Raw genomic sequence first — 27,988 nt, 5'->3', positions numbered from 1 at the left:
TTATAGCCGTATTCCGTTTTGTTTTATCCTAAAGAACTACCTAGTACTTGCCGATGACAAGCATACCCATAACATGATGCAGCCACCACCAACATACTTGAAAATATGAAGAGTGTGGTGTGTTGTTGGATTTGCCCCAAACATAACGCTTTGTATTCAGGACCAAAAGTTTCTCTACCAACAGCCACATCCAATGTTGTTTTAGGGAATTTGGCAGGACGTCCAACTGGCCTCACAACCACATGTAACCATGATAGCCAGGACCTCAACATCCGGCTTCTTCACCTGCGAGATACCAGCCACCCGGACAGCTGATGAAACTGTGGGTTTGCACAACCGAAGAATTTCTGCACAAACTGTCAGAAATTGTCTCGGGGAAGCTCATCTGCGTGCTCATCTTCCTCACCAGGGTGTTGAGCTGACTGCAGTTTGGTGTCGTAACCGACTTCAGTGGGCAAATGCTCATCTTCGAAGGCCTCTGGCACACTGGAGAAGTGTGCTCTTCACGGATGAATCCTGGTTTCAACTGTACCGGGCATACGGAGGACAGCGTGTATGGAATTGTGTGGGTGGGTGATGATATCAATGTTGTGAACAGAGTGCCCCATGGTGGCGGTGGGGTTATGGTATGGGTAGGCATATGCTATGGACAACGAACATAATTGCATTTTATCAATGGAAATTTGAATGCACAGAGAACTTGACGAGATCCTGAGGCCCATTGTCGTGCCATTCATCCGCTGCCATCACTTCATGTTTCAGCATGATAACGCATGGACCAATRTCGCAAGGATCTGTACACAATTCCTGGAAGCTGAAAATGTCCCAGTTCTTCCATGGCCTGCATACTCACCAGACATGTCACCCATTGAGCATGTTTGAGATGCTCTGGGTCGACATTTACAACAGCGTGTTCCAGTTCCCGCCAATATCCTGCAACTTCGCACCGCCATTGAAGAGGAGTGGGACACCATTCCACAGGGCACAATCAACTCTATGCAAAGGGCATGTCGCGCTGCATGAGGCAAATGGTGGTCACACCAGATACTGATTTGGTTTTCTGATTCACGCCCCTAACTTTTTTAAAAGTTGCATGTGACCATCAAATGCAGATCTGTATTCCCAGTCATGTGAAATCCATAGATTAGGTCTTTAATGTATGTATTTCAATTGACTGATTTCCTTATTTGAACTCTAATTCAGTAAACTCTTGTTGGATGTTGCGTTTTAGATTTTTGTTCAGCATAATTGACTTGACATTTCAGCTTTACATTTTTCATTCATAAAAATCGAACAAAATCCCTCTTTGACATTATGGCGTAATGTGTGTAGATCAGTGACACAAAGTCTCAATTTTAATAATGATTATTCCGGCTGTATGTAACACAACAAAATGTGGGAAAAGTATAGGGGTGTGAATAATTTCTGAAGGCACTGTAAATGCATCACTACTGCATGGAGCAGGGCCTATCACTAGCAGAATCCTTTTTTCCCTTTAACGACTCCGACGAGCCTGACGCGAAGAATATACTGCTTCCTCGGGAACAGGCCCCGATCTGCGTGAAGAGGAGGCGGAGAAAGAGGGGCCAAAGGGCGGGCTGCCTTCTGAGAATTCGTAGGCAATCGAATAAACTCCCACTTCCCTCCATTCTACTAACAAACGTGCAATCCTTGGAGAATAAAATCGACGAGTTACGCAGGAGATTAAATTACCAACGGGACATTAAAAACTGTAACATATTATGCTTCACGGAGTCATGGCTGAACGACAACGATATCAACATAGAACTGGCTGGTTATACGATGTACCGGCAGGATAGAACAGCGGCATCTGGTATGACAAGGGGCATCGGACTATGTATTTTTGTAAATGACAACTGGTGCACGATATCTAAGGAAGTCTCGAGCTATTGTTCGCCTGAGGTAGAGTATCTCATGATAACCTGTAGAGAGAGTTTATCTGTATTCTTCGTAGCTGTTTACATACCACCACAGTCAGAGGCTGGCACTAAGACAGCATTGAATGAGCTGTATTCCGCATTAAGCAAACAAGAAAATGCTCACCCAGAGGTGACACCCCTAGTAGCTGGGGACTTTAATGCAGGGAAACTGAAATCCGTTTTACCAAATTTCTATCAGTATGTTAAATGTGCAACCAGAGGGAAAAAACTCTGGACTACCTATAAACCACACACAGAGACGCATACAAAGCTCTCCCTCGCCCTCCTATTTGGCAAATCTGACCATAATACTATCCTCCTGACTCCTGCTTACAAGCAAAAATTAAAACAGGAAGCACCAGTGACTAGATCAATAAAGAAAGTGGTCAGATGAAGCAGATGCTAAGCTATAGGACTGTTTTGCTAGCACAGACTGGAATATGCTCCGGGATTCCTCCGATGGCATTGAGGTGTACACCACATCAGTCATTGGCTTCAACTGCGAGCATGCGTTGACCAACTGGCAAGTGTCTTCACTGACATTTTCAACCTCTCCCTGTCCGCGTCTGTAATACCAACATGTTTTAAGCAGACCACCATAGTGCCTGTGCCCAAGAACACAAGGCAACATGCCTAAATGACTAACGATCCATAGCACTCATGTCTGTAGCCATGAAGTGCTTTGAAAGGCTGGTCATGGCTCACAACACAATCATCCCAGAAACCCTAGACCCACTCCAATTTGCATACCGCCCCAACAGATCCACAGATGATGCCATCTCTATTGCACTCCACACTGCCTTTTCCCACCTGGACAAAAGGAACACCTATGTGAGAATGCTATTCATTAAATACAGCTCAGTGTTCAACACCATACTGCCCTCAGCTAATCAATAAGCTAAGGACCCTGTGACTAAACACCTCCCTCTGCAACTGGATCCTGGACTTTATGACGGGCCGCCCCCAGGTGGTAAGGGTAGGTAACAGCACATCCGCCACGCTGATCCTCAACACTGATCCTCAACAATAACCCTAACCCAGTACATCACTGGGGCCAAGCTTCCTGCCATCCAGGAACTCTATACCAGGCTGTGTCAAAGGAAGGCCCTAAAAATTGTCAAAGACTCCAGCCACCCTAATCATAGACTGTTCTCTCTGCTACCGCACGGCAAGCGGTACTGGAGCGCCAAGTCTAGGTCCAAGAGGCTTCTAAACAGCTTCTACCCCCAAGCCATAAGACTCCTGAACATCTAGTCAAATGGCTACCCAGACTATTTGCATTGCCCCCCTCCCCCTCTTTACACCACCGCTACTCTGTTGTCATATATGCATAGTCACTTTAATAACTCTACCTACATGTACATACTGCCTCAACTAACCGGTGCCACCGCACATTGACTTTGTATCGGTACCCCCCTGTATATAGTCTCGCTATTGTTATTTTACTGCTGCTCTTTAGTTACTTGTTGCTTTTCTCTTATTCGTATCTGTATTTATTTTAAATTGCATTGTTCGTTAGGGGCTTGTAAGTAAGCATTTCACTGTAAGGTCTGTTGTATTCTGCGCATTCCCACATTTTTGTTACCTTACTTATTCTAAAATTGATTAAATCGATTTTTTTCCTTCATCAATCTACACACGACACCCCATAATGACAAATAAAATAAAAAAACGGAGATCACATTTACCTACTGTAACTTTTCAGGCCTTAACTCAGTACTTTGTTAAAGCACCTTTTGGCAGCGATTACAGCCCCAAGACTTCTTGGGTATGACGCTACAAGCTTTGCAAACCTGGATTTCAGGAGTTTCTCCCATTCTTCTTTGCAGATTCTCTCAAGGTCTGTCAGGTTGGATGGGGAGCGTCGCTGCACAGCTATTTTCAGGTCTCTCGAGATGTTCGATTGGGTTCAAGTCCAGGCTCTGGCTCGGCCGCTCAAGGACATTCAGAGACTTGTCCCAAAGCCACTCTTGAGTTCTCTTGGCTGTGTGCGGAGGGTCATTGTCCTGTTGGAAGGTGAACCTTCACCCCAGTCTGAGGTCCTGAGCACTCACACAGTTTTCATCAAGGATCTCTCTGTACTTTGCCCAGTTCGTCTTTCCCTTGATCCTGACTAGTCTCCCAGTCCCTGCCACTGAAAAACATCTCCACGGCATGATGCTGCCACCACCATGCTTCACCGTAGGGATGGTGCCAGGTTTCCTCCAGACGTGACGCTTGGCATTCAGGCCAAAGAGTTCAGTCCTGGTTTCATCAGACCAGAGAATCTTGTTTCCAAGCAGGCTGTCATGTGCCCTTTACTGAGGAGTGGTTTCCGTCTGGCCACTTTACCATAAAGGCCTTATTGGTGGAGTGCTGCAGAGATGGTTATCCTTCTGGAAGGTTCTCCCATCTCCACAGAGGAACGCTGTTGCTCTGTCAGAGTGACCATTGGGTTCTTGGTCACCTCCCTGACCAAGGACCTTCTCCCCTGATTGCTCAGTTTGGCTGGGTGGCCAGCTCTAGGAAGAGTCTTGGTGGTTCCAAACTTCTTCCATTTAAGAATTATGGAGGGCACTGAGTTCTTGGAGACCTTCAATGCTGCATCCATTTTTTGGTACCCTTCCCCAGATCTGTGCCTCGACACAATCTTGTCTCTGTGCTCTATGGACAATTAATTTGACCTCATGACTTGTTTTTTTCTCTGACATGCACTGTCAACTGTGGGACCTTATATAGACGTGTGTCTGTGTTTCTTTCCAAGTCATGTCCAATTCATTGAATTTACCACAGGTGGACTCCAATAAAGTTGTAGAAACATCTCAAGGATGATCAATGGAAACAGGATGCACCTGAGCTCAATTTCGAGTATCATAGCAAAGGGTCTGAATACATATGTAAATAAGGTATTTAAACTTTTTATTTTAATACTTTTGCAAAAATTTCTAACAATTTGTTTTCGCTTTGTCATTATGGGGTATTGTGTGTAGATTGAGGACATTTTTATTTTTAAATACATTTTAGAATAAGGCTGTAATGTAACAGTGGAAAAAGAGAAGGGGTACTTTCCGAATTCACTGTATATTACTCATTGCAAAGCAAGTATACACATGTTTATAGACCCCTCACCCTTTATGCTGTGACTTCTCTGTTCCCCTGTGTCTGTGATGTGGTGGTTCGTCTGGCAGCAGTAATAATGACCAGTGGTGTTCCTGTGTTTCAGTACTGGATCAACGAGTTCACCTCCAATCTAGGAATTGGAGTCTTTCACTCAGGGATGGAGATCTACGGCAGAGGTAAGGCAACCTCTTCTTCCCACTGCTATGATTACAGCTCAGCAACACTGACCTCAAACACAGCAACACCACACAGAGGAAGTCAGAGACACTGACTCACAAGTCTCTGACTTCCTCTGTGTTATCTAATCCATGTTCTTACCTTTCAGAGTTTGCCTATGGAGGACACCAATATCCATTTTCAGGAATATTTGAGATAACTCCAGGGGATGCCACAGAACTCGGGGAGACATTCAAATTCAAGTGAGTATTTGCTTTCCCCCCCCACCCGGAAACAATGTTTTCCACCCTGCCTAGCAACACAGGTTAGTTGTCAGTCCCTAATATCTCTGTCTACCCACCCACCACTCCATTGCTTCCCAGAGTTCTGTGAACTTGGCTGGATGTCCTTTGGGTGGTGGACCACTCTAGATGCACACATTTTAAAATGTTGAGTGTGAATGTTGCAGTTCTTGACACAAACCAGTGCGCCTGGCACCTACTACCATTCCTCGTTCAAAGGTACTTCAATATTTTGTCTTGCCCATTCACCCTCTGAATGGCACACAATCCATGACTCAATTGTCCGAAGGCTTAAAAATCCTTCTTTAACCTGTTCCCTCCCCTTCATCTACACTGATTGAAGTGGATTTAACAAGTGACATCAATAAGGGATCATAGCTTTTACCTGGATTCACTTGGTCAGTCTGTCATGGAAAGAGCAATGTTTTGTACACTCAATGTATTTTCAGTGCATTCGGAAAGTATTCAGACCCCTTGACTTTTTCCATTTTGTTACGTTACAGCCTCATTCTAAAATTGATTAAATCGTTTTTTCCCCCCTCATCAATCTACACCCAATACCCCTATAATGACAAAGAATATTTTTACATTTGTGTTAATTTTATTAAAAATTGAAGAGGAGTGGGACAACATTCCACAGGCCACAATCAACAGCCTGATCAACTCTATGTGAAGGAGATGTCGCGCTGCATGAGGCAAATGGTGTTCACACCATATACTGACTGGTTTTCTGATCCATGCCCCTACATTTTGTTACGGTATCTGTGACCAACAGATGCATATCTGTATTCCCAGTCATGTGAAATCCCCAGATTAGGGCCTCATTTACTTATTTATTTAAATTGACTGATTTCCTTATATGAACTGTAACTCAGTAAAATCTTAGAAATTGTTGCGTGTTGTTTTTATATTTTAGTTTGTGTATATATATTGCTTGTATGTATGTGTTGGGCTAGCTGAGATTATTCTTTAAAGTCAAGTATATTTGTCCAGGTCTCAATTGTTTCTTGACTAGCCCCATTCATTCTCCCTGTCGATAATTCTAATATTATGACTTCTAATAGTATATGTATCCACTGGTGAATTGGGAGAGAGTGGGGTGATTGCCATCTAAGAGCCAACATTTTTTCGCATCAGTGCTGCCTGCCAGTAGTAATAGTTTGATTTAAGGAGCTATTATCGTTAACTAACATGGTAGATGCAACGCATTGAATATTTACATTCATGCACTTCGAAATACATTTTTTTACTTAGCCCCAGAAGTATTTAACAGCAGAGCACTCCCACATCATATAAAGGAATGTGCCTACCTGATTTAGGTGACACAGTGAAGAGTTGGGGCCAATTTCATCGTAAAACCTTTCCTTGATGTTAAATTCATTCTGTGAACTAGGGCTGACCCCATTTAGTCGACTGGTCAATTGTTTGGTCAGTTGGCTGTTGGTTGACCAATTTATTTATTTTCTTGAGCAGTTACAAAAAATATATATGTAAAGAATATGGCACGTCTTGATTGACGCCTGTCTCAGTGGACTAATCCATTGTGGAGGCCTGTCTCAGTGGACTAATCCATTGGAGGCCTGTCTCAGTGGACTAATCCATTGTGGAGGCCTGTCTCAGTGGACTAATCCATTGTGGAGGCCTGTCTCAGTGGACTAATCCATTGTGGAGGCCTGTCTCAGTGGACTAATCCATTGTGGAGGCCTGTCTCAGTGGACTAATCCATTGTGGAGGCCTGTCTCAGTGGACTAATCCATTGTGGTGGCCGTGGAGATGGCACACCAGTATCACCAGTAGTACATTTACCGTTAATCGTTAATTTATTAATTGTGTTTGTTTGGAGCACTCCTCTCAATTTTGAGTAAGGACGGGCATCTGATTATGCATAGAAGTAAGCCTAGGCTACCTGGCCTGCGCACAAATTTAGGCTTATAAATGTGCCTGTTTGGGGATCTGATAGTATTTCTGATTGTCTTAACTCACCACCACTAATGAGCTGTGGAGCATCTCAAAGCAATTTTTTTCTTCACCTCAAAAAGCAACTAAAGTCTGTTTTTACATCCATTGAGAAAGCAATAGTTCCTCAATGTTGCCTATTTGAAAAATCGGCATGAAAAGGGGGGGGGGGGAAATGTAATGTTCTGATCCAGTGGAAACGTCATAAAATAGGCCTACCTGACTACTTCTTATCCCTTGCGCAAATAGCCTATAGCTGTGTCTGTTCAGAACTCACTGGCATGGGAAACTCTGAGAGTGCAGAATATTTTATACAATGTTGCAAATTTGTTAGAGCAAGCTTTGGACTGGACCAAACTGTTGAAAGTTGATCGATGTTTCAAGTTCCTTGCAGACAGGCCATGCTTAGCCAATGTGACTTTTCTTTTACCTGCAGGATGCAATGTTTTTATTTGTTGGCTTTATGTAGGCTATTTTTACATGGTTGGCAATAGAAGTTACATTTAGATTTGTATACATTTTATTTAGATAGAATTTGTATTAATCACATGACAATGATTTTGAAATTCGTTGACTTTATGCTCATTACGCTTACGTTTATTTTATAATAATGGCAGAATATGAGAAGGCCAGCAGCAGCGGTAGGAGGAAGTTCGGGAACAGGTTTTTTTCTTGACTCTCCCTCTTGAGTCATTTGTGTGTCTTAATCATTTAATCACAGTGTGCTTAAAGCATCAGACAAGCTCGGTCGCCTATATATACACAGTTGAAATCAGAAGTTTACATACACCTTAGCCAAATACATTTAAACTCAGTTTTTCACAATTCCTAACATTTAATCCAAGTAAAAAATGTCCTATCTTAGGTCAGTTAGGATCACCACTTTATTTTAAGAATGTGAAATGTCAGAATAATAGTAGAGAGAATGATTTATTTCAGCTTTTTATKTCTTTCATGACATTCCCAGTGGTTCAGAAGTTTACATACACTCAATTAGTATTTGGTAGCATTGCCTTTAAATTGTTTAACTTGGGTCAAACATTTCAGGTAGCCTTCCACAAGCTTCCCACAATAAGTTGGGGGAATTTTGGCCCATTCCTCCTGACAGAGCTGGTGTAACTGAGTCAAGTTTCTAGGCCTCCTTGCTGGCACACACTTTTTCAGTTCTGCCCACACATTTTCTATAGGATTGAGGTCAGGGCTTTGTGATGGCCACTCCAATACCTTAACTTTGTTGTCCTTAAGCCATTTTGCCACAACTTTGGAAGTATGCTTGGGGTCATTGTTCATTTGGAAGACCCATTTGCGACCAAGCTTTAACTTCCTGACTGATGTCTTGATATGTTGCTTCAATATATCCACATAATTTTTGGAGCAGTTTTGGTTTTGGAGCAGTGGCTTCTTCCTTGCTGAGCGGCCTTTCAGGTTATGTCGATATAGGACTCGTTTTACTGTGGATATGGATACTTTTGTACCTGTTTCCTCCAGCATCTTCACAAGGTCCTTTGCTGTTGTTCTGGGATTGATTTGCACTTTTCGCACCAAAGTACGTTCATTCCTAGGAGACAGAATGTGTCTCCTTCCTGAGCGGTATGACGGCTGTGTGGTCCCATGGTGTTCATACTTGCATACTATTGTTTGTACAGATGAACGTGGTACCTTCAGGCGTTTGGAAATTGCTCCCAAGGATGAACCAGACTTGTGGAGGTTTACAATTTTTTTTCTGGGGTCTTGGCTGATTTCTTTTGATTTTCCCATGATGTCAAGCAAAGAGGCACTGAGTTTGAAGGTAGGCCTTGAAATACATCCACATGTACACCTCCAATTGACTCAAATTATATCAATTAGCCTATCAGAAGCTTCTAAAGCCATGACATAATTTTCTGGAATTTTCCAAGCTGTTTAAAGGCACAGTCAACTTAGTGTATGTGAACTTCTGACCCACTGGAATTGTGATACAGTGAAATAATCTGTCTGTAAACAATTGTTGGGAAAATTACTTCTGTCATGCACAACCGACTTGCCAAAACTGAGAAATGGCGCCAGAAGAAATGGCAGCAGTTTTACGGGCGCCCAACCAATTGTGCTATTATGTGGGGGTTTTTGCGTTATCTGTAACTTATTTTGTACATAATGTTTCTGCAACCGTATCTTACGGCAAAAAAAAGCTTCTGGATATCAGGACAGCGATCACTTTCCTCGGATTAGACAAAGATCTTTTCTACAACAAGGATGACGCACAAGACATTCTCCAAACACCCCACAGGGCTGACATCCCCGTTATTTGCAAGAGGAAGCGATGCGGACAAAGAGCTGGATGCCTGCTCAGGACCCGTAGAAGGCGACTGGGAAAGCTGCTGTTACCGTCAATACTACTCGCCAACGTGCAATCATTGGACAATAAATTATACGAGGTACGATCACGAATATCCTACCAACGGGACATCAAAAACTGTAATATCCTATGTTTCCCGGAATCGTGGCTGATTGACGACATGGATATTCAGCTAGCGGGATATGCGCTGCACCAGCAAGATAGAACAGCACACTCCGGTAAGACGAAGGGGGGGTGGGGGGCGGTCTGTGCATATTTGTAAACAACAGCTGGTGCACGAAATCTAAGGAAGTCTCTAGATTTTGCTCGCCTGAAGTAGAGTATATTGTGATAAATTGCAGGCCACCCTACTTGCCTAGAGAGTTTTCAGCTATACTTTTCATGGCTGTTTATTTACCACAACAGACAGATGCTGGCAATAAGACCACACTCAGTCAGCTGTATAAGGAAATAAGCAAACAGGAAACCACTCACCCAGAGGCGGCGCTCCTAGTGGCCGGAGACTTTAATGCAGGGAAATTTAAATCAGTTCTACCAAATTTCTATCAACATGTTAAATGTGCAACCAGAGGGGAAAAAATTCTAGATCACCTGTACTCCACACACAGAGACGCGTACAAAGCTCTCCCTCGCCCTCCATTTGGTAAATCCGACCACAACTCTATCCTGATTCCTGCTTACAAGCTAAAATTAAAGCAGGAAGCACCAGTGACTCGGTCTATAAAAAAGTGGTCAGATGAAGCAGATGCTAAACTACAGGACTGTTTTGCTATCACAGACTGGAACATGTTCTGGGATTCTTCCGATGGCATTGAGGAGTACACCACATTAGTCACTGGCTTTATCAACAAGTGCATTGAGGACGTCGTCCCCACAGTGACTGTACGTACATACCCCAACCAGAAGCCATGGATTACAGGCAACATTCGCACTGAGCTAAAGGGTAGAGCTGCCGCTTTCAAGGTGCGGGACTCTAACCCGGAAGCTTACAAGAAATCCTGCTATGCCCTGCGACGAACCATCAAACAGGCAAAGCGTCAATACAGGGCTAAGATTGAATCATACTACACCGGCTCCGACGCTCATCTTATGTGTCAGGGCTTGCAAACTATTACAGACTGCAAAGGGAAGCACAGTCGCGAGCTGCCCAGTGACAAGAGCCTACCAGACGAGCTAAATCACTTCTATGCTTGCTTCGAGGCAAGCAACACTGAGGCATGCATGAGACCATCAGCTGTTCCGGACAACTATGTGATCACGCTCTCTGTAGCCGACGTGAGTAAGACCTTTAAACAGGTCAACATACACAAGGCTGTGGGGCCAGATGGATTACCAGGATGTGTGCTCCTGGCATATGCTGACAAACTGGCAGGTGTCTTCACTGACATTTTCAACATGTCCCTGATAGTCTGTAATACCAACATGCTTCAAGCAGATCACCATAGTCCCTGTGCCCAAGAACACAAGGCAACATGCCTAAATGACTACAGACCCGTAGCACTCACGCCCGTAGCCATGAAGTGCTTTGAAAGGTTGGTAATGGCTCATATCAACACCATTATCCCAGAAACCTTAGATCCACTCCAACTTGCATACGGCCCAAACAGATCCACAGATGATTCCATCTCTATTGCACTCCACACTGCCCTTTCCCACCTGGACAAAAGGAACACTTATGTGAGAATGCTATTCATTGACTACAGCTCAGCGTTCAACACCATAGTACCCTCAAAGCTCATCACTAAGCTAAGGATCCTGGGACTAAACACCTCCCTCTGCAACTGGATCCTGGACTTCCTGACGGGCCGTCCCCAGGTGGTGAGGGTCGGTAGCAACACATCTGCCATGCTGATCCTCAACACTGGAGCTCCACAGGGGTGCGTGCTCAGTCCCCTGCTGTGCTCCCTGTTCACCCACTACTGCATGGCCAGGCACGACTCCAACACCATCATTAAGTTTGCAGACGACACAACAGTGGTAGGCTTGATCACCGACAACGACGAGACATAGGGAGGAGGTCAGAGACCTGGCCGGGTGGTGCCAGAATAACTGCCTATCCCTCAACGTAACCAAGACTAAGGAGATGATTGTGGACTACAGGAAAAGGAGGACCGAGCACGCCCCCATTCTCATCGACGGGGCTGTAGTGGAGCAGGTTGAGAGCTTCAAGTTCCTTGGTGTCCGCATCAACAACAAACTAGAATGGTCTAAACACACCAAGACAGCCGTGAAGAGGGCACAACAAAGCCTATTCCCCCTCAGGAAACTAAAAAGATTTGGCATGGGTCCTGAGATCCTCAAAAGGTTCTACAGCTGCAACATCGAGAGCATCCTGACTGGTTGCATCACTGCCTGGTACGGAAATTGCTCGGCTTCTGACTGCAAGGCACTACAGATGGTAGTGCGTACAGCCCAGTACATCACTGGGGCTAGGCTGCCTGCCATCCAGGACCTCTACACCAGGCGGTGTCAGAGGAAGGCCCTAAAAATTGTCAAAGACCCAAAACCCCACCCCAGTCATAGACTGTTCTCTTTACTACCGCATGGCAAGCGGTACCGGAGTGCCAAGTCTAGGACAAAAAGGCTTCTCAACAGTTTTTACCCTCAAGCCATAAGACTCCTGAACAGGTAATCAAATGGCTACCCAGACTATTTGCGTTGTGCCCCCCCCCAACCCCTCTTTTTACGCTGCTGCTACTCTCTGTTTATCATAAATGAATAGTCACTTTAACTATACATTCATGTACATACTACCTCAATTGGGCCGACCAACCAGTGCTCCCGCACATTGGCTGACCGGGCTATCTGCATTGTGTCCCACCACCTGCCAACCCCTCTTTTACGCTACTGCTACTCTCTGTTCATCATATATGCATAGTCACCTTAACCATATCTACATGTACATACTACCTCAATCAGCCTGACTAACCGGTGTCTAAATGTAGCCTCGCTACTTTTATAGCCTCGCTACTGTATATAGCCTGTCTTTTTACTGTTGTTTTATTTCTTTACTTACCTATTGTTCACCTAACACCTTTTTTGCACTATTTGTTAGAGCCTGTAAGTAAGCATTTCACTGTAAGGTCTACACCTATTGTATTCGGCGCAAATGACAAATGACAAAGTGACAAATAAACTTTGATTTGATTTTATACAAGACATTTGTGGAGTGGTTGAAAAACTAGTTTTAATGACTCCAACCTAAGTGTATGTAAACTTCCGACTTTAACTGTGTGTGTGTGTGTATATATATATATATATATATATATTATATGTAGTAGTTATATATATATATATATATTTATTTTTATTTTTTATTTCAAACATAAGGTCTAAAGAACAGACGACTCTTGGTCAACCAATATTTTGTTTTTGTCGGGGTCAGCCCTACTGTGAACAGACTTATTGTGTAACTTGATGGTTCGGATTATTACATTTACATTTACATTTAAGTCATTTAGCAGACGCTCTTATCCAGAGCGACTTACAAATTGGTGCATTCACCTTATGATATCCAGTGGAACAACCACTTTACAATAGTGCATCTAACTCTTTTAAGGGGGGGGGTAGAAGGATTACTTTACATTTACATTTAACATTTAAGTCATTTAGCAGACGCTCTTATCCAGAGCTATCCTATCCTAGGTATTCCTTAAAGAGGTGGGGTTTCAGGTGTCTCCGGAAGGTGGTGATTGACTCCGCTGACCTGGCGTCGTGAGGGAGTTTGTTCCACCATTGGGGTGCCAGAGCAGCGAACAGTTTGAGTGGGCTGAGCGGGAACTGTACTTCCTCAGAGGTAGGGAGGCGAGCAGGCCAGAGGTGGATGAACGCAGTGCCCTTGTTTGGGTGTAGGGCCTGACCAAAGCCTGAAGGTACGGAGGTGCCTTCCCCTCACAGCTCCGTAGGCAAGCACCATGGTCTTGTAGCGGATGCGAGCTTCAACTGGAAGCCAGTGGAGAGAGCGGAGGAGCGGGGTGACGTGAGAGAACTTGGGAAAGTTGAACACCAGACGGGCTGCGGCGTTTCTGAGAGTTGTAAGGGGTTTAATGGCACAGGCAGGGAGCCCAGCCAACAGCGAGTTGCAGTAATCCAGACGGGAGATGACAAGTGCCTGGATTAGGACCTGCGCCGCCTCCTGCGTGAGGCAGGGTCGTACTCTGCGAATGTTGTAGAGCATGAACCTACAGGAACGGGTCACCGCCTTGATGTTAGTTGAGAACGACAGGGTGTTGTCCAGGATCACGCCAAGGTTCTTAGCACTCTGAGATTATGAGATTAATTATGGGATGCCAAGGTCATATTTTTCAATATTCTGTTCCAGTTAAAGGGTTGTCCATATTTACTTAGATCTGTGGACAATACTTTTTTTAATGGCTAGCTCATAAAATTAGCTTTCCAAAAGTTGTTTATATATTATAGAGATCAGTCCTTTCAGGGGCCCAGATCATTTATTTATAACTCCCATCATTATATGGTTCGGTAGTTGGGTTTCCCGAGAGACTGCATAGACAAACATTGCAGACATAAGTTCTAAATATAGAAAAAAAGGTGTTTGCCTGGTTATGTCTTTACCTTTCAAATCTTGGAATGTTCCAAAACCATTACTGTCCATGATATCGGCAAGGATATGGATTCCACATTTGGACCATTGGGGGATGCAAATGGCCGCCCTCTAGATCGCAAGGCATTATTGTAAAATATTGGAGTATGGGCGTGTATTTTTTTTAAATTTAGCGCCAAATAGAAATTGTGTTAGAAATAATGAGACCAAAGTGTAGTTTACATTGTTTAAGGTATATATCAGTAAAGACCACCTCTTCCAGGGCAATAGGAGACACCATATTTCTCTCTATACTCAGCAAGGGGGCAGAGGATTCATTTCTAAACCAATTTAGGATGGGAGGAAATGCTACTGTGTGGAAATACAATTTAAAGTTTGGTACGGATAGTCCGCCTACGTTTTCCCCTCTTTACAAGTTTGTTAATTTTATCTGGGCTCGCTTACCTTGCCATATACATTTTGAAACCGCAGTATGGATTGTATTCCAATAGCCAGAATGGGGAGAGAAGGGATGCATTGAACTACAGAAATTCAGCTGTGGCAATATATTCATTTTGACGATAGATATTCTGCCGGTTAAAGCAAATGGGATATTAGTGCATCTACTGAGGTCGGATTGAATTGATTTCAGTGTTCTGTTCAAGGTTCTGGCAATGGTTTCATCTAAAGAAGGAAATATATCTACTCCCAAATATTTAAAATGGTAAACTATTGGGATTCCATAAGTAGAGATCGAGTTCTCCATCAGGGTCTTGAGAGGCGGTAGGACTGATTTTGGTTTTATAACTTCTTGTCAATATGGGGGCGCTGTTTCCACTTTGGAAAAAATCGTGCCCAAATTAAACTGCTTCGTACTCTATTCTAGATCGTACAATATGCATATTATTATTACTATTGGATAGAAAACACTCTCAAGTTTCTAAAACTGTTAATTTAACTGTGAATTATATCTGTGAGTAAAACAGAACTCATTTTGCAGCAAACTTCCAGACAGGAAGTGAAAAATCTGAAAACGATGCTCTGTTCCAGGGCCTGCCTATTGAATTGCCTTATATTTATGGATATGCATGCACTGCATACGCCTTCCACTAGATGTCAACTGGCAGTGGAAGGTGTAATGGGGTGTCTAGCTTGATCTGAGGTCGAACAAGAGCTCTTGGAATGACGTGTCCAGAATTTCCTTTCTCTACCTAGGCGCGGGAAGCACCTCCCTATTGTCTTATGATAAGCGTTCGGTATACACGGCTAATATCTCCGGCTTTGTTTTTATTGGATACATATTAGAAAAACATCATAAAGTAGTTTTTTTCAACCGAGTTTCATCAGTTTATTCAACGTTTAATGGGACTTTTGGAGTTTTCTGTTCTCTGCGTCGAGAGAAATTGGGAACGTCATCAACATTGGCTAGCCTTGTGGAGCGAATTCGACAGGAGAGAAGGACATTCTAAAACCATACAACGATTTATTCTGGACAAAGGACTCCTTGTACAAGATTCTGATGGAAGCTCAGCAAAAGTAAGAACAATTTATGATGTTATTTCGTATTTCTGTGGAAAATGTTGAGTCCTATTATTCGTGTTTTGGCGGGCGCTGTCTCGCTATAACGTAAGCTGTTTGTTATGGTAAAGTTATTTTTTTAAATCTAACACGGCGGTTGCATTAAGAACTAGTGTATCTTTCATTTGCTGTCCAACATGTATTTTTTAGTAAAGTTTATGATGAGTTCTTTGGTCAGATTAGGTGAGTGTCCAAAATAGCTCCGGACAATTTGGTGAATCGATGCTACATATTCACAATGTATAACCACGGTTTGCAGCTCTAAATATGCACATTTTCGAACAAAACATAAGTGTATTGTATAACCTGATGTTATAAGACTGTCATCTGATGAAGTTGGTCAAGGTTAGTGATTAATTTTATATATTTTGCTGGTTTTTGCGATCGCTACCTTTTGCTGCTAATAAATGCATTTGTGTGTTTGATCTATTGTGGTAAGCTAATATAATGCTATTATTGTGTTTTCGCTGTAAAACACTTAAAAAATCGGAAATATTGGCTGGATCACAAGTGTTTATCTTTAATTTGCTGTACACATGTATTTTTCATAAATGTTTTATGATGAGTATTTAGGTATTGTAGAAGTAAATGAGACGTATAGGACAGCACATAGACGTATAGGAACAGCTGAACATTAAAAACAGACCACAGGAAGACAGGGAGACACATAGGCGCCTAAGACAACTGGACACACTAATGATAGAGGGACCCATAGTCAGCTGCTTCTAAAAAAGAAGGCTATAGGATAAGAGTCTGCTGATTCCAATAAAGGCAAACTAAACAAAGAGTACATTGACACATTAATGAAAGGAAGAGACCCATGGTTTGCTGACACACTAATGATAGAGGGACCCATAGTCAGCTGCTTCTAAAAAGACGAAGGCCTATAGGATAGATAGACATATATTATATTTAGGATAAGAGAGGGTCCTACCACCATTATAATCTAACTGAAAGCAGATATGGGCGTTAGTAGGCGTGAACAAGCAGGAAGCCTGAACTAAAAGATAATGGTGGCAGGAGAATTAGGGGAATAATGGTTATTTGCATATGGGTTGGACCCATATGCTATATGTGGATAAATACAGGAGCCGGGGCTCTGGAAAGCGGGGTGGGATCCGCGGATCGTTCCGGCTTGTGATACATTGTATTAAAAAGTCTATTTGATTTCACAAGTTCTTACGAGTGTTATATTTCTGAGACGATGTTCCACGACAGTATTTCACGTTGCTCTCTGTAATTATTCTGACTGCTTTGGTGATATTTTTGATGGTAGCTGCAATGTAAAACTATGATTTATACCTCAAATATGCACATTTTCGAGAAAAAAAAACATAAATTTATTGTATAACATGTTATAAGACTGTCATCTGATGAAGTTGTTTCTTGGTTAGTGACTAATTATATCTCTATTTGGTCGGTTTTGTGATAGCTACCTATGCGGTAGAAAAATTGTGAAAATATGCGGTTGAGTCTTTTGCTATTGTGGTTAGCTAATAGAAATACATATTGTGTTTTCGCTGTAAAACATTTTAAAAATCGGAAATGATGGCTGGATTCACAAGATGTTTATCTTTCATTTGCTGTATTGGACTTGTGATTTCATGAAAATTATATTATATGATATCCCTGTCGCGTTAGGCTAGGCTATGCTAGTCAGCTTTTTTGATGAGGATGCTCCCGGATCCGGGATGGGTAGCAATGAAAGGATAACTTGATGGTGCTGAATTTCTCTATGATCTTTAAAACTTTTGGGAGGGATTGAGATACTTTATCTAGACAATGTAAGATATCGTCGGCGTATAATGGGATGACGTGATCTGTAGAATTGAGCGATATTGGTGCCTGGGCCAGGGGCTCCATATACAATAAAAAATAGCTGAGGTGAGATTGGATCACCTTGCCTGCTACTTCTACTTATTCTGAACAAAACAGAGCAGGTATTGCCTGTTATTACTATGGATGAGGGATTGGCATATAGTATTTTAATCATGTTAATAAAATTTAAGCCAAGTCCCATATGTTCCAAAATCCGACCAAAGATATTACCATTCTAGTCTATCAAAAGCTTTTTCTGCATCAAGTGATAGAATTGCCCAAAGAGCTTTGGTTTCTGATGAAGCATGTAAGATATGTAATAGACTGAGGTTATCTGAGGATAATAGTTTAACAGACCCGCTTTGGTCCAGATGTACCAATTTGTGTAAGTAAGTTTTCTATGTTTATCAATGATGGTGAGCACACTGGTTGAACGCTCTAACATCATTAACAACTTTTCCAATTCTGATATATTTTTAGTTGTGATTTATTCAGTCCAGATTCAAATACAGTTGCGTTGTTTGTAATAAAACCTTTGGTGGCATCCTATAGAATCTGAGGATCATCGACTGAATTTTTGTTAATCATTAGCAATTAATTCAATTCAGTTTTTCAAATTTTTCAAAGAAAGTAGGATTTTGTAGTAAGGAAACATTAAAGCTCCATCTTGTGGCTCTTTTAGGAGATTCAGACATTTTGTATCTGGCAATAAGATGCATTGTTGGGTTCTGAGTTCTAAACTTGAAAATATGAAGTATCCTTTTCCATGTCACTGAGGGAGAGAGGGGAATGTAGACTGTTTACATTCTGTCAGAATGTTATTGTTAGATATCAGGGATCCTTTGGTGAGGAGTGAGGAATTTGGTGCTGAGATCAGATCAGATGAAGTGAGGAAGAATAGATATCACTAAGTTTCTGTCTAGCAACAGAGATGTATTGGCTGTTCAGATGTGTAGGAGGAGACTCAGCATAGGAGAAAGGGTTAAATACCAGTACTTGTGTGAATATGCTCTTTGTCTGTTCAGCTGTCTGACCCATTGGATGAATAAACGTGGTTTGAGCTTTTATAGTTGTTTTGACCGTTATTTAGAACCTAACAGCATGTTGATCAGATATGCTCATATGTCGGATTTCTTTTTTCTTGATTAAAGAAAATAGAGGACTATATAATAGTACGAAATCGATTCTGGGATATTTTAAAATATCGCCTTGTATGGTGAAAAAATTTGACTTGAATTGACCCTCTCCTCTCTCTGTGTGGATCCTGTTCCTGGTGCCAGAGAGGCCATTGTTCTGGGCAGCACAGACTTCACTGAGGAGGATGTGGAGCGCATCATGGAGGAGCTGGGGAAAGAGTACAAGGGGAACGCCTACCATCTCATGCACAAGAACTGTAACCACTTCTCTTCTGCCCTGTCGGAGGCAAGCAACACTCTAAACACACACACACACACACACACACACACACACACACACACACACACACACACACACACACACAAAGGCCTATATCCCAGTGTTTTCCAGGGTGTGCCGGACTCTTTCTGAATTATGTTGAAGAAGCTTCCATTAAAGAACACCCTCTGTGTTCTGTTAGACCGGTAACTCTCAAACCACAATATAGCAGGGGATGTAAAGCCATAACACATACATTTTTCAAGCAGAAGATTTTGATCGGTAATGTTAAAAGCTGCACTGATGTCTAACAAAACAGCTACCACAATTTCTCTCAGCCAATCATCAGTCAAGTGCTGTACATGTTGAGTGTCCTTCCTTATAAGTGTGCTGAAAGTCTGTTGTTAATTTGTTTACTTACAATGCTATTTCTATCTGGTCAAATACAATTTTTTCCAAAAGTTCACTAAGGGTTAGAAACAGGCTTATTGGTCGGCTGTTTGAGCCAGTAAAGGGGACTTTGCTATTCTTGGGTAGCAAAATGACTTTTGCTTCCCTCCAGGCCTGAAGGCACACACTTTACTGTAGGCTTAGATTGAAGAGATGGCAAATAGGAGTGGACATATTGTCCACTATAATTCTCAGTCATTTTCCATTCAAGTTGTCAGACCCAGGTGGCTTGTCGTTGTTGATAGACAATTTTTACAGTTTTTACAGTCATTTTCTTAATGGTTGCATGCTTATTAGTAACTGGAATAAGCAATTTCATAAATGTGGTTACACACCACAGACCAGCAAATATTAGTTACATCTTCAACATAGGAATCACTACTAAACTTATTGTATGACCTCTTATGCACTATATTGAAAGTTTGGTGTTCCGAGATATGGCTTCTATATTATGATCACTACATCCATTGGATTTGGATACTGCTTTAGAGCAGATTTCTGCAGCATTAGTAAACACCAAATATTTTTTCCATGCTAAAATTACACCGATAAAACACAAAAAAACAGATGAGCAAGCTTTGTAATATTTCTAAAACAATACATGTATTACCAGTCAGAATTGATGTGGCATCGTTTCATTTCATTTTTGTGACTCGAGTCTTTGAACCAAAATATCACAGATGAGACAAAACATTTCACGTGCCCCTTTAAGTGCGTGAGGTTACCATGGTAATGTGACTCGAGTCATGTTTGTGCCTGTTAGATTGAGTCTGACTAGTAGAGGCATTGTCTTCTCTTATCTAGCAGTTGAAACTCAAACATTAAAAAACAACCTAGCTTGTGAACAAAACAATGTAAATAGCCAAGAAACACAAGGACAGTCTCACTTCAGTATACTTAGTTTCAAAAGTGTGCAAAGCTGTCATTAAGGAAATAGGTGGTTACTTTGAAGAAACTAAAATATATTTTGATTTAACAATTTTTTTTAATTTTATTTTTTGGTTACCTAATGATTCCATATGTGCTATTTCATAGTTTTGATGTCTTCACTGTTATTCTACAATGTAGAAAATAGGAAAAATAAAGGAAAACCCTTGAATGAGTATGTGTGTCCAAACTTTTGGCTGGTACTGTAGGATTCATAGGTTTTTGACTTTGTTCGATTAATTTACCAGCTATGAAACAAAATGGAAGAAATACTTTGAAAACAGCTACTGCAGCATTTATTTGACTATAAATGTGATCTTACTTGACTATTTGTATTCACAAATCCGAGTGAAACGCTCGCACTGTGTAGCCCTGACCATCCGCCAACTTGGCTGGTGAAATATACATCTTGCTGGCCAATGCCAAAATCTACCCGCGGGTGGTAAGTTTATGCCCTGATACTGATTGTTAGCACTTGGTGGTCTATAGCAGCTTCCCACAAGAATAGGCTTTAGGTGAGGCAGGTGAACCTGTAGCCATATTAATTCAACAGCATTTGACATGAGATCCTCTCTAAGCTTTACATCAATATAAACTGCAACACCTACATCATTGGCATTCCTGTCTCTTCTTATCTGTTACTAGCAAGTTATTGATTTCATGAACCACGTTTCTTAGGCTAGCCATGATTGCGGTAATGTATTTAAGTCCTGCCTTTCATCTTACCGTCTTTGGCACGCATTAATTCATGAACATTCTATTGTTGTCCAACATCAAACTTGTCCTTGTCAATCACAAAGCTTCACAGAAATGCTTTTAAAGCATTATTTACATTTAAATGTATGTAGTTCTGTTCTCATCTTTTTTTCTTGACTTTGACCTTTATATTTAGCTAATAAATGATGGGTTAATATGCATATGTTTCTAACTAGCAATTTGTAGTTCATCTGTCTTCAGCCAAAATAAAGTGGGGAGTTTGCGTGCGATGGTGTGATGATATCCAACGTGGATCCCTACGCGCACCGAGTGCTAATGTACATGTGATGTTGGCCCGGTTAATGACACCTAACGCCCATTGTAAATCWTAAGGCAGCAGACAAAATTCCTTTTGTCCTCTCAGTATGGAGAACCGCCTTCAGAACATTAACATGGAATAAATGGACTTTGGGACAATAGGTTTCGTCAGCCACAATGGTGGTAATGACGATAGATGGAATATGAACATGAATGTCGTTTTTGTAATGTTATTAAAAGTTAAAGGACGACGTTATAACGAAAACATTGTAACTTTAAGAGTTTTCCTAACATGTGCCTGATGTTTGCATATTGTACGTTGTGTGGAAAATGTCCAAATCAAAGACAGTGTTTTTGTAAAGATGAAATGTGAAGTTAGTTGTCTAAATTGGATCTGAGTAAATCCAGACCTTGCCTTGTAACTTGCCTCGTAACTGCCCTGAAGGCGGAAATGCCCATTTCTGACCCGAGGGTATAAAACGTGAGTTAAGAATTAACATATCAGACTAAGTGACCCTGAGCTGCAGCCAAGGTCTGAGTGGTCAGTAAACCCAAAACGCAACACGAGGTTGAAGAAGACAAAGGAACCTTTTAACAACCTATGCTTCAGACGAGTAGCTGTATCTAAAGGGGGTGAATTCAAGCAGGACCACCCGGTCACCGCTCTCAAAGGAATTGTGTGTCTACACTGTTTCCCTTCCCACGCTGGAACCATCCACACGGCTGATTAGCCCTCTTCCGAAAACACCTTTTCAGAGCAAGGGTGAGGAAACAGACCACTAAGAGAAAGGACACTGACATCGTGAGGAGAAACCGAGAGTTACACCCGGTAACCGAACACGGACCGTCATCAGAGAAGTCGGAATCTGGTCCACGCAGAGACACCCCATCAACACGTAATTACATCATTATATTCTGACCCATAAGAGCGGCAGTTCGGGCAAGGTTAAGGTCAAAATAAGCATAGCTGACAAATGCACGCAAGTGTGTTTTTCTCTCATGCACTCTCTCTTTTGAAATCCCCATTTTGTTTAACACGTGTCATATTGTGTTGGCCCGCTAGGGACCTGTTTTATCGTACTAAGTTCTAATCAATAGCCTAGGCTGTGTGTTTGTGTATCTTATATTATCATTTTAGCTTGTTAGTAAATAAATAATCAACTCAATTGGTGTGGTACAGACTTATTTGGTGAGACTCGGGTTTGTGCAGATTCACGAATTATGCGACGTTCAGAATGAGACTGTAGAGGAAATTGATTGTAAAATCGATATTCTGATATTCTTTGGGAAATAGAAACTCAATAAAACCAAACTTTCCCATGGTGCGTTAATAACTACCTGATTAATTTATAAACCGTTAATCATTCAATGAGCAGCAGTCGTCACGACAATATATACAGTCACAGAGGAATTTAGAACATGCTGCAGTCACGTCAGATTACTATGACAACAGTCGCAACAACAAAGTCGAAGTTGAATGTCTCTTGCTCCTTGCTGGGTAAAGCAATGGCTGTATGAAAGGCTGTTTGAAAGGGGGTCCAATAAACATTGCCCAATTGTTTTTTACAGGCAACATACCATGAATCCTATGAGCAGTATTTGATAATCCTCTCTGCATTTGAAAGGCAAATGAAGTGGGCCTGATGGCACTCTGGATAAGAACTTATTTCCAGTGAAACCAGCACCTCTTCCTCCTAGTGTTTTAGGTCATACCATCTTGTTATCACTACTACAACCAGACATGTCTAGTATGACTCGATGTGTAACGATGTTGTATAGATTGAGTCAGATCGTTGTTTCTAGTCATTTGCGATCCCGATCTATTTTGTTCTGTGTTAATGAAAGCAAATAATTTTTCGAGATTAATTTATGCCAGGGGTCTCCAACAGGTCAATCGCGAGCTCACAGGCCAGCTATGAGTAGCCTCCCAAACAATTCAGAAAGTGCTTGCATTTGTCACGTGTTCCACCGCAAACTGTCATAAACAAATCTCACAAGTATCAGACACCTCAAGCTCCCGGCTAATATCCAATCAAATCCACATTGACATTATCCCACCCCTGGTTAGCCACAATTGGCTTGAAAAGCCAAACGTAAGGAAATATCTGCCATTTAATTTCCAGCAATATTGCCTCTGTCTGTGTGGTGCGCGCATTTATCGATCATTCACTTTGTTTAGCCAGTTGGCTTGTTTTTCACAGCCAGAGGCTTTTCCCACCCAAGACCTGTTTTTTCCAAAGTGGAATAGTTCCATTAGACATCACAAGGACTAAAGATAAGAATCTAAAGCTAATACCGCTTTGAAAGAAAGGGCGATTTGTGTTCCTCTGCATTTACCGGGTCAGTAAATGTCTTTGTTTGGTGTTCGCTTTTTATTTTTTATTTTACATTTAACTAGGCAAGTCAGTTAAGAACAAATTCTTATTTTCAATGACGGCCTAGGAACAGTAGGTTAACTGCCTTGTTCAGTGGCAGAACGACAGATTTTTACCTTGTCAGCTCGGGGATTCGATCTTGCAACCTTTCGGTTACTAGTCCAACGCTCTAACCACTAGGCTACCTCCTGCCGCTTTGGACCACAACGTTTGAAAAGATTGGTTTTATGGTTGCTAAACTATTTTCACAGGACAGATTTTTATTGTGATGTGAGAAATTCTAATAATGTCATTGGTCTTAAAAAAGTGACAGGGGACAGGTAACAACTCAACACAGGTGTCTTTATCAGGGTCTTGAACAGAAGTAAACTCCTCTATTCACTGGGGTGATAAAAACACATTACTGTGCTCAGCAAAAGGAATGGTCATGGCCAGTGGCTACCAAGGAAGTAATTACATTGTAATGATGTCTGTACTTAGCAAGACGACACAGCCACACTATTTTCCCATTGAAATAGCACCCCAGTATTAGCACATCAGATGAATAAGGGTCGAATTGGATACAGTCTAGTGCAGTTCATTCCAATACCTAAAGGACCATTAGCTCTATCCTGCTTAGTAGGGCCAAATGCCTTACCGCTACAGTGTCAGCAGATCCATTTCCAGTAAGACCTAGCACTCCAGTATCAGTGCTGCATGTCTCACTGTTCTACTCTGCACTCTTCCTGTCTATCCATCAGATCCTGTGTGGCAGGGAGATCCCTCGCTGGGTGAACCGGCTGGCCTACTTCAGCTCTTGTGTGCCCTTCCTGCAGAGCTGCCTGCCCATGGAGTGGCTGACCCCGGCTGCCCTGCAGTCCAGCATCAGCCAGGAGCTCCAGGCAGAGCTGGAGGAGGCAGAGGATGCCTCCGCCTCCATAAACTCCATGCCTTCCCTCGCCTCTCCTTCCCCCTCCGGGCCCAGGGTTCCCCGACATCATCCCCGCTGACAGGACCAGCCCTGTGTGCAACATCGCCTTCAATGACAGGCTCTAGCAGGGCCCCTCCTACTGTACACCACTCTGCCAATAGACAGGAACCTCAACCTACCTATCTACCGCCCATGCCTACTGTGCTCCTGATGAGACTTGCCATCCACCAGCTGCATTGAAGCCCCTCCTACACTGACTTGACTGGCAGACTTGGGGTGAAGGCTACTGCCTCGGAGTACTGTTGTGTTTTTACACATAGTAGAACAACATTCAGATCATGTTTTGTGGCATTTCTTGATTTTCAAGGCCTTTATTTTCTATACTCAGGACTCTGAAAAATACTTTGAATATTGTTATTTTTTCACTAATAGCTTCTTTTGCTTTTTCTAACACTTTAGTCATCACCGAGTGCATTTGTAATCCTCTCTTTAAATAGAGCTTTTGTTTACAACATGTTTGTGGGTGAGTGTTTTACAACCACCTGGGCCACACTTTTCTTACGACACACACAGCTGATGTCTACACCCGTGGCAGCCGTGCCTGAAGATTTTTACTGTACCTGCTCGTTGAGCTCTGCACCGTTTCTCTATAGTTTACCTGTTTCTGTCTTTGTCAAGCAGCGGACTCCTTAACCTAGAATAACTAACACCGTTTTAGAGTCTTCTGTGTAACTGACAAGATTTGTATCCCGTTTTAAAGTTATTAAAGAAAAATATATGTTATAGATCTGATTATTGTTTTGATGAGTTATGAACTAAAAATGTTTTCCCTATTCAACATGGTGCTTATGTCAGTATAGTATAATTAAGCAATAAGGCAGGAGGAGGCGTGGTATATTGGCCATATACCATAACCCCCCGAGGTGCCTTATTGTTATTATAAACGTTTTACCAACGTAGTAATTAAAGCAGTAAAAATAAACGTTTTGTCATACCCGTGGTATAGTTCTGATATACCACGGCTGTCAGCCAATCAGCATTCAGGGCTCGAACCACCCAGTTTATAATGGCCATTATACATTGGGTGGTTTTAGCCCCGAGTGCTGATTGGCTGACAGCCATGGTATATATACAACACCCGCTCGAGCCTTATTGCTTAATTATACCACGGCTAATGGCTGTTCTTAGGGAAGATGCGAAGGTGCCTTATTGCTGTTTTACCAACATATGGTTGGTAAAATAGCATTTTTTACCAACATATGTTTACCAACAAATAGAACAGTAAACAAGTCATTTTTTCATCATACCCGTGGAATATCGTCTAATATACACATGGCTGAAATGCTGTTACTACCGATCAGTATCCAGGACCCAAACTACCCAGTTTATAATTATAATAGCCAAGTTGTCTCCACACAGCTCCAGCTTATTGGTATGCAGACTCCATTCTCCTCCATCTGGGCTGCTGCTGTTGTCCTTGACTGTAATAACATTTCTGTGACACAAATCTGATTTCCTCCATTGTTTGGGATTGCACTTGGCACGTACCACTGGCTATTGATTAACACTCAACTTTTATTAACATGAGTCCTTTCCTGTTGAAGTAGCAGTTGTTGCCCAAACAGGATATTTTCCCAACTATGAAGTCTCTAAGCTGAATAATGTTAGCAGAGAGACACTGTAGGTTTCCCACCATTCATAACTAAAAAGCTAGATTCAAGCTTACTGTACTTTCTTTCAAGATAAATGTTCTGTGAAACTGACCCACCCACTCAGGATGTGCTGCCTCAATGGGGATCTTCTGGTCAGAGGTAGACGTGCTGGAAAGAGGAGCTGTCCTTCATCGTAAATCAAAAGCAGTAGAGCTAACATCTCAATTGAATCATTAATATTTTGAAGCTAGCTATGTAATCCTGTTAGCCAGAATGTTTTGCCATTTGGAGTGAGGTAGCTCAGCTTGTCAGACCACCAGGTCTTGTTGCCGGCAGTGTCAACAGTGTTCTCATATCCGTGTTGAACTCTCATCACCAGCCAAGGCACCAGAGGATCAAGTCCCCTAGAACTACTCTGCGGTGATGACGTGAGTGACACTGGCGATATACTGTATCTGTCATATGATGGCTGTTTTCACTGGAAGTCATGTCTGTCTGTTACACCTCTGAGGTGTGAGGACCCTTGGTGGCGTAGTGAACACATTGCCCTGGGGAGCATATATACAGGGAGTAGAAAGGGAGGGAGGGAGGGAGTAGAAAATAACATGGCTATATATAGGGAGTACCAGTACCAAGTCAATGTGCAGAGGTACACGAGTAATTGAGGTAGCTATCTATGTACTGTACATATAGGCAGGGGTAATACAGGAGTAATAAAGGCCCAGTATACTAATTTTGTGGAAAAATATTTATATGTTTTTTATATTTTTATTCTGATTTCATCAGCGGGTGCTGCAGCACCCTCAGCAACCTTACTTCCCGTGTCTATGAGTGTAAGTATTAGAGGTCGACCGATTAATCGGAATGGCCGATTAATCGGGGCCGATTTCAAGTTTTCATAACAATCGGAAATCGGTATTTTTGGGCGCCGATTTGCCGATTACTGGACTCTACCCACTCACGCGCCGCTGGACTCTACCCACTCACACGCACGCTGGACTCTACCTCACCACGCACGCTGACTCTACCACTCACACGCACGCTGGACTCTACCCACTCACACGCACGCTGGACTTCTACCACTCACGCACTGCTGGACTCTACCACCTCAACGCACGCTGGACTCTACCACTCACACGCACGCTGGACTCTACCCACTCACACGCACGCTGGACTTACCCACTCACACGCACGCTGGACTCTACCCACTCACACGAGACTCTACCACTCACACATACACACACAGAACTCTACCACTCACACATAGACAGGACTCTACACACTCACGCGCACACTGGACTCTACCCACTCACGCGCACACTGGACTCTACCACTCACGCGCACACTGGACTCTACCACTCACGCGCAATCAGGACTCTACCCACTCACACATACACACACAGACAAACACACACAGGACTCTACCCACTCACACATCACACACAAGACAAACACACACTGGACTCTACCCACTCACGCGCACACTGGACTCTACCGTCACGCGCACACTAGACTCTACCTTCACGCGCACACTGGACCTC

At 42.4% G+C, this 27,988-nt stretch overlaps 1 protein-coding gene and 1 long non-coding RNA gene across 2 annotated transcripts in view; both read left to right on the top strand.

Moving 5' to 3' along the window:
* Positions 1–25,580, top strand: part of LOC111977374 (deubiquitinase DESI2-like) — a 50,338-nt gene extending 24,758 nt beyond the window's left edge. Inside the window, exons 2-5 of the mRNA XM_024006762.1 lie at positions 5,143–5,215; positions 5,365–5,458; positions 19,005–19,146; positions 24,626–25,580. Of these exons, the coding sequence (XP_023862530.1) occupies positions 5,143–5,215; positions 5,365–5,458; positions 19,005–19,146; positions 24,626–24,874 (558 nt within the window). The 3' untranslated portion in view covers positions 24,875–25,580. The remainder of the gene's footprint in view (positions 1–5,142; positions 5,216–5,364; positions 5,459–19,004; positions 19,147–24,625) is intronic.
* Positions 1–27,988, top strand: part of LOC139029190 (uncharacterized) — a 980,011-nt gene that overhangs the window by 903,549 nt on the left and 48,474 nt on the right. The window lies entirely within an intron of this gene.

Source organism: Salvelinus sp. IW2-2015, linkage group LG18 (assembly GCF_002910315.2).
Source record: "Salvelinus sp. IW2-2015 linkage group LG18, ASM291031v2, whole genome shotgun sequence".
Taxonomy (NCBI): domain Eukaryota; kingdom Metazoa; phylum Chordata; class Actinopteri; order Salmoniformes; family Salmonidae; genus Salvelinus; species Salvelinus sp. IW2-2015.
This window is presented reverse-complemented; position numbering and strand designations above follow the sequence as displayed.